The 8,277-nt window shown below is 30.5% G+C and overlaps 1 protein-coding gene across 1 annotated transcript; it reads left to right on the top strand.

The window, feature by feature from the left end:
- Positions 1 to 1,456: 1,456 nt before the first annotated feature.
- LOC134691103 (cytochrome P450 7A1-like) lies at positions 1,457 to 5,899 on the top strand. Its single transcript, XM_063551344.1, has 5 exons — positions 1,457 to 1,606; positions 2,342 to 2,509; positions 2,740 to 3,668; positions 4,028 to 4,206; positions 4,501 to 5,899. The coding sequence occupies exons 2-5, from the start codon at positions 2,430 to 2,432 to the stop codon at positions 4,786 to 4,788; spliced, it is 1,476 nt and encodes a 491-aa protein (XP_063407414.1). The 5' UTR covers positions 1,457 to 1,606; positions 2,342 to 2,429; the 3' UTR covers positions 4,789 to 5,899.
- The last annotated feature ends 2,378 nt before the right edge of the window (positions 5,900 to 8,277 follow it).

Here is an 8,277-nt window from a genome sequence, read left to right as displayed (position 1 = left end):
TTTTTTTAGTAAATGTGAATAGTAAATGAATTAAGAAAAATAAGGAAATTTGTGTCTGCCATAACTGATGTTTTGCAAGCGCGGCAACCATTCTAAAACGCACCAAAATGATCAAGAAAGCTGAATGTTTGTAAAACGGATAAAAAAACCCAGCTCAAAACGAAATGATTTGTTTACAAGTATATTAAACAAATTGCACTTATTCATGCAATGGTTCTTATTTGAAAAAATGTACAGTTTTAAATTATATGACAACCATAGGATGTTAATTCTCGATTTCGATTTGATTCCCCCATTATTTAGTTTGGCTGATTCAAAGGACTTGCTGGTATATAACAGCAGCAATAAACACAAACACTAAAAATTACATACTAAGACTTTCCGAGTGACAATCTTTTAAAACTGACCAAGTTTTTGACCAAGTTTTAACAAAGAAGATTGAAGCTCTGGCAGACCATAGATTCATAGGCAAAATAATATACGGCACAATGGTCCGAAGAGATTCCTGACGAATAGAGATACCAGAGTTATCTTAACGTTCCTTATAAGACAGTCATGACGGATTTTTAGATAAACTAGAGTTGTCCTATTAACTTTGTACTGCTCCTTTTTTATACATTTTTATTTTCTTCAGCACCCGTTATCATCTTCTTAAGGCTTTCATGAAATTGCACCACTTATGAATTCAGAACTAATGATTTGATACTTAACCATCGTAACAGTCCGATTTGCGATCTTCATTTTTCTGTTTATTTAAAAAGAATGTCAATTAACCTCAATTGTTTAAAATCGAATGTAAAGAAATAAGGGAAAATTGTTTAAAAATGTGTATCAGGGCATATACACTTACCGTGATTTTGTAGTAAGACGGCGTAAAGCAAACACATATTAATCACGTATTAGGGTTTAAGTTGTCGCCTTAAGCTACTCAACAAGTAGAAATTTTACAGGTGTCTATTTTACTGTAATGTGCTGTGCTGTGATTTTATGAAATATATATGTTATAATTACTGACACGTACATACAATCAATCTGACTATAACCAACCGTACAAATTTCTGTTTTACGAACTATAATAGATTCGACAATCTGTTATAGTTAGTAAAACAGAAACTATATCATGTTTGATATTGAGAAAAAAATAAAATCGCATATAAAATATCAAATCTAAATTGGATCAGTAATTTGATTGTACGTACATGATGTGTTTATTAAATCCTTAATTCCAGTAAAATGTTAGTGTTATGATAGAGATATGACAACTAGACGTTGTGTGAATAGTAGATCGCGTGAGAAAACTGGGCGGAGCTACTAAATTATATTTCATTCATGAAAAATCATTCTGCTATCGATTAGTAATGGAAGGCGGAGTAAAGTAGATCTTTTCCGGTTTTACGATAACCAATCATGGCTAGGCTAGGTTGTACTACAGTAAATTCACGTGTATAAATAAGGATAACCGTGTATTTGAAAAACCAGAATACTACGATAAAAGTAAGAGAAACACTTTGTTTGGAATAACTAACCAGTGACTTTAGTTATAAGTGAATATTTAAAAAGTAAAAGGAATATTTATAAAGATTGTTTCAGCAGCCAACATTATAAGGTAAGTTAAACTTAATCTTAACTATAGTTTTTGGTTTCAAAAATGAATTTCGATAAATTATCACTATTCAGCAAAGTTTTTCTAATTATAAAATTGCATTATCAGATGGGATTGTTTGTTTTAAATTGAAGCCTTGTTTAACTATTGCATAATGCTAGTTAAAGTTGTGTTTAACCAATAGTAGGTGGGAAGTTATAAGACCATCAATTACCTCAGTTATAGACAATCGATTATTTGATTCAATAAATCTTTGCTAACCTTAAGGAAATTATTTAGATAAGATATGTCATTCATAAAAAAAACATTGATCATTACAATAGACAGGGAAATCACCGTCAATGCACATGGTTTGGTTTATTTTAATCCGTATGATTAAGTTCATTCTTATTTTATGAATGGGAAGTTGCTATTTTTAATTAATGACGAAACGCGTCCTGTTTAAATTACACTAAACAAAGCAACAACTATATTTTATAAATAGTAAGTTGAGGAAATCCCCTGTCGCTTAGTTTTTTACAAACAACTATTTTCTATTGTTTAAGAAGAATTTCGTTTTCATTGATACCATAATGATATTTAAGTCTGGATACTTGTCAATTAACAAGTACGATTTTTTATATATCAATTTATATGTCACTTTCAACACTTTCATATACGAAGATTGTTATATCTAATCTAATAAAATAACGGTGTTAAATAATATCATTAATAACATTTGTTATCTTTTGTTTTCAGACTACAATATTAAAGAATCTCAGGAAACTGACCAAACTAGAAAAACAAGAAGAACAAAACAGCAATAGAATAAATCCAAAGAATCACGATGGTTGCGTTAACAGTTTACTTGGCAATAGCAGTGGCATTGTGTGTAGCCGCTTACTTTAAATTCTTATTTAGGAAAAGGTAAGAACATTTTAAATTGTTTTAAAGTTTTCATATGGTGTGGTTTATGAATTTTAAATTAGTCATCAGTAATCACTTAAAACTATGGCGATAATCTCGTATTATTTCTAGCACAAACAGATAGAATAACACAGCAGTTATTTAAAACCTTCAAGTACTTTATGAATAGGATTAAGCAAACATGATATAAAGAAAACATAAGTTTATACAGTTTATATTTTCTATTTCAGAAGGGAAAACGAACCTCCTATTCCAACAGGACATTGGTTTTGGGGCAATGGAGAAGAATTTTCAAAGAACGCAGTTAAATTTCTACATTCTACGCAGAAAAAGCTCGGAGATATATTCACTATTCGACTTTTCAATCAACACATGACCGTTATATTGGATCCGCATTCGTATGAAAAATTTGTCAAAGAGAGAAATTTTGACTTTGATAAGATTCAAAAGCAAGTGAACCACAATGTATTCAGTTTCGAGTTGGTGAATGCACGTAAAATGTTGAAGGAAGCCGGAAAAACTGTTAGAGGACCATATCTTAACAAAGGAATGGCTCAATTTTCGAACTATCTCAACGAAACATTCACGGAAGTTACTCAGTCTTCTACTGGTGAACACACAGATGAATGGATAACAGCAGGACTTCGCTCTTTCAACTCTCAAACATTATTCGCCTCACTGTTCTACACCATTTTCGGAAAAGGCGATGCTAATGATGCAAGATTCAAACCATTGAGCGTTTACAAAAATTTCGATACTTTCCACAAGTATTTCAACTTTTTGTGGTTAGGCATGCCTGTTAAATTGTTTCCAAAGGCTGTGAAAGCATTAGAAGGGCTGTGTAATCAACCAACATCAGCAGAGTTGTTACAAAGAGACGATCTGTCCGAATATCTCCGATTTTCTACTAATTTCATGTTAGAGCATAACCAAACAGAACAAGACATTATTGGACACAACTTGGTTTATTTACACGTTAACTACAATACATTTCGTCTCGCCTTCTGGAGCCTTTACAAACTTTTGGAAAACAGAGAAGCACTTGAAGGATTACGAAAGGAAATTGACGAGGTGGTCCGATGTAAACGAGCAGAGATGGACGACGATGAAGAAGAAATTGTTTTCAGCATGGAAGAAATTGATTCTTTAAAAGTTTTAGGTAAGTTAATTATATTACTAATTCGTCTGAAATTTGTTAGAATTTAAAAATGCGCTCACGACTAGCACTTCAAACTTGAATAAATTGTGCGATACTTTAGTATGACGCAAATTAAACTATTTTAAAGCCCCATTCAGTATTCAAATATAACACGCAACTCGTATAAAAACCACATGAGAACATTTTTGTTTATTTGGATTTATTACATTCGATGAAGTTGCGGTTTAACGTATTTGTATCTCAAAAATTTCTTTTACTTAATATAAAAGTATTTCATATCTGAATTATAAATTGTCAATTACTGAAGTCAAAAGTTTCATATGGACAATAAATCATAAAAATCTATTTTAATTTTACAGACAGTGTCGTAAACGAAACTCTGAGAGTATCAAGTGGTGTGTTTGTGGTACGATCCGTATTAGAAGACACTGAATTTGAGATGGAGAATGGTCAGAACTTTACAGTCAGGAAAGGAGATAAAGTAGCAATGTATCCACCAGCAATGCATAAAGATCCAGAAATTTTCGAAAACCCAGATGTAAGTATATTGACATGTTTATTTTATTTGATATATTATTGTAATCTATTCATCCGGTTTTTGAAAAGGTTTTCTACAATCTACAATTAGAGAAGAAAAAAGATTGAGGAGCACTTGAACTTTAAATTGATTGAAACATTTCATTACTTATTCTTCACCGCCCGCATTTCCGATGAAAGTTTTTATTTTCCAATTTATCACATGCTGATTATCATATTAGGAAGTTAAAATACATGTATATCAATTATAACTTTTGTATGATTAATTGCTAATGGGTTCTTTATTATATTTCAGGAATACAAATACGACAGATTCGTTGATGCTAAGTTTTATAAATATGGTAAAGAAGTAAAAAATCCAGTTATGGCATTTGGTGCATTGTGTCCAGGGAAAAAATACGCAATTGTACAGTCAAAGTGGTTTTTGTTATCCAGCATGTACTCCTTTGACATGGAACTGTGTGATGGTGAATCAACTCAACCTGATATTAATTATTATGGACATGAAATCCTTCCACCAACAAAAGAAGTGCAGATCCGATACAAATTGAGACAAAACATTGAGAAATTGTCGTTTTTATAACACAAAACAACATCTTTTGCATTTGAATACATGTCTCAAAAACTTTAATTTATTACTGTGTGTATGTGATTTATGTCTGTTGTGATTCAAAGAGATGTATACTTGTTAAATTTGTTTTAACATGTGCAGATTTTATTTTTATACAGAAACAAGTCCCGTAACTCATTAATCATTGTATGGCTGTGTTACTGTGTTGTGATAAACGTGAAGTCTTTCCTGGAACGCCATACGGGTAAATGGTCAAATGTGTCTTAAAAAATACGAATGAATATACGTAGCGAGTGTGTGTATTTGTTAAGTATGTTAGTGAGTTAAAAGTTGAAAGTGCTAGTTTTTGGCTGTGATTGATTATTTGTAATTGATTAATATCATGTTTTCATTATCAATCATATCATTATTTATTTATTACTTTGTTACTGGTAAAACAAACTGCATTTAGAATACACCACTGCCATTTGTTTCCATAAAAGCAAGTCGCAAGAAACATTCCACCCTTATTTATTTTATAACATGAACAATTCCATTTATTGTTTTTATAAGAAAGTGCTAATTTCATAATTTATTTCATCCAATTTTATATCATTCATGCATTTGTAAAAAATCATATTATTTATTTGAAAACAACTGGGTTCGAATCTGCGGAAATATTTATTTATTTATTTATACCCGTTTGTTTGTTTGTTTGTTTCAATTCAGACGATTACTTTTTTTTTCTTCAAATTTTTTATACTATGATGCATAATAAATTTGTATTTTGAATTAATACTGAGGTGAACGAATGAAACAAACAGATATTTAAGACTGTAGATTCGAGGTTGTTAATTTATTACGTCCAAAATATACTTCGTTTAAAAATGTCAATGAAAGATCGATGTCTGATTACAGATCAATGTATACTCTTCTCATATGCAAGACTGAACGACTCTCAATCGTCCATAAATGTTGGAACGATAGTCTAAAAGTTCAATTCAATCGACGATCTGTAATCTGATAACGAACTCTCAACGGTATTTTTAGATAGAGTGTAAGTATAATGTATATTGTCTACATTGGTGCTTTATAAACAGCAAGCTGTTAAGTTTGTTAAATAATAAATTTATAAAAAATGTTACTTTTTTCTTTGTTATTTCAACAAACCAAGCTTCCAGCAAAGGAATGAATGCTTAAATAAAAGCTGTACAAACAGTAAACAAACATATATTCAGCAATGATACATTAAAAAAGTAAAACACAACTCCGATATTTACAAGGCGGAAGTCTGTACGTACAAACTGAAAAATAAAACTTTATACCAACGGACTGAGTGAAAAACAATTGTTGAATGGGAACAGGCATTTGAAGTTGCGATAATGATATAAGAATATACAAATAAGAAGATGTGGTATGATTGCCACTGAGAAAACTCTCCACAAGAAATCAAATAACACTAAGCACAGTCTGGATTAGAGACAAACAATTTAACACAATCGAACACATAAGAACTTCATTTCTTTTATTATGATAATTCAAAATATATATACATATGACATGATTATTCAAAAGTCACTATCGTGGAAAAAATCTAATCGACAAATCGCTGGTGTTAACAAGAATAAACCCAACAAAATTGCATGATTCTTCGAACAAAATCCGTACTACAATTAAAATGCTGCTCTGGACAATGATGTAACAAAACTTCTCACACAATATGCAGTGATGAAATCATACGCAAACCTTTCCAATTATTTTTTCAGTTATTTTCATACATTAAAGTTTATGCATTTGCCCAAGAGATATCTTGAGTTTGCAAGTTAAAACTAGGAAAATAACTAGAATTTGAATATGTGCTATCAGTCCTATTTTCTGTTTGGAGTTTGATGTGCGTTTAGTTGGCCAGTAAACCTGTCTCGCCTAAGCCGTACGTTTATTAAACTTTACAGTTTGACTCTCTGATCCCAACATTACTTTAAAAGGTTCGGTTTATTCTACCTTATTTAAGTTATTATAAACTTATTTGCCTATTACGCCAAAACAGACCAATACAAAAGACACTCATCATACATTTGTATATACATATGTTTGAAAAATCATTTGTGGATACTTGAAAGCTGTTACAGGAAAAATAGTTACTTCTTAAATCGGCGTAAACTGGATCATTTGCAATTATTTTCTATACCGAGATCCGAGATACAAAAAAAAACCAAAAACACTCAACATCATCTGACCAAAAAAGGTGAATTTATTTAATTTAGATAAAAATTGTGGTTGTAGTTTTGTTGGTATGCTGCTGATCTGTCGACTTTTTCAGTCCATGTACATCAAGTTTTATATAAATCGGTTCAAACGAATTCAGTATTTTAAAGAAAAAAAGTATATTAGAGCCGAGGTATAGGGTACACATCACTGGATGTTTGATTGTTAACCATACAATAGTCTATACATAATCTTATAAAACTGTTATAATAGCATTGTTTTGCTAACATTTCGTTATCTTATGTTTTGGCTACTAGTAAATGAACCTTGCTGGCAATTATGTATTGATCCTGGGTTTTAAAGAAGGAAGTAACAATGTAAAGCAAAACATTTAATATTGATGACACAGGAGACCACTATAATGATTTTATTAATTCATAGGTACCTATATGATACTAACGGGGCCACGGAATAATTATAGGTCATGGTTACCACAATAATATGTCAAAAGTATCAGTTTTGGAAATTGAGACTGTAATTGTTTTTAAATCCGCTGTTACATATGATTTGGAGAGAAAAAAAATAACACGATATATATGAAAAAGGTATAAATAAACTTAAAAATTACACATTTAAGGATGTATAACCAATGATCACTGGTTGGTCAGTAATAAATTTGTGGATATTGCTTTAAATATAAACACGATGAGTTAAGGTATGATATAAACAAAAAGAAAGGTTTAACGATTTTTCTCAAGGAGGTTTTCCTATATTTGATCGTTATCAATAAATATAGATATTCAGTCGACTCGATCTTGATTTTTCAGATAAGTAGATTTGTTACAATGAAAAAATCACAAATTAATCGAAAAGCGCTGGGAATGAATATTTATATATCTTCTTTAAGATCCTTTAAAAATTTAACCCAATTACTGATAAATCTTCATAAATTAATACGACGTTTTCGTGTAATTCAAATAACCTTTTATCAACATTAAAGAGTTTTCTAAAAGATTTAAAGCCTTTAATTTTAGTGAAAGTTAGTCATGAGAGCGACAGCCAAATGTTTTACAGGTCATGTCAAGAGTATGTTCTTTATAAATGAGTGATATGAGATTTTCGTAAAATGGTTTAATCTATTAGCTTTTCAAAGGATTTGACATTGCATACTTGAGCATATTAGCTGTTTTATACCGGGGTATACTATCCTACCTTTTTGCATTCTTTATATTTAGTTTTTCTGATTTAATCTTTTCACAAATAGTTTGATTACTTGTTTAGCTGTTAGTTTTTCCTTATTTGTTTCATTTTCTTTAA

The sequence above is a fragment of the Mytilus trossulus genome, chromosome 1 (genome assembly GCF_036588685.1).
Source record: "Mytilus trossulus isolate FHL-02 chromosome 1, PNRI_Mtr1.1.1.hap1, whole genome shotgun sequence".
In the NCBI taxonomy this organism is placed as follows: Eukaryota; Metazoa; Mollusca; class Bivalvia; order Mytilida; family Mytilidae; genus Mytilus; species Mytilus trossulus.
This window is presented reverse-complemented; position numbering and strand designations above follow the sequence as displayed.

Bases quoted from the DNA above. Each gene is read 5' to 3' on its own strand.
- LOC134691103 (XM_063551344.1), top strand. From the start codon at position 2,430: ATGGTTGCGTTAACAGTTTACTTGGCAATAGCAGTGGCATTGTGTGTA. The intron at 2,510-2,739 runs GTAAGAACATTT...TTTCTATTTCAG, and splicing joins AAATTCTTATTTAGGAAAAG to AAGGGAAAACGAACCTCCTA. The intron at 3,669-4,027 runs GTAAGTTAATTA...TTAATTTTACAG, and splicing joins TGATTCTTTAAAAGTTTTAG to ACAGTGTCGTAAACGAAACT.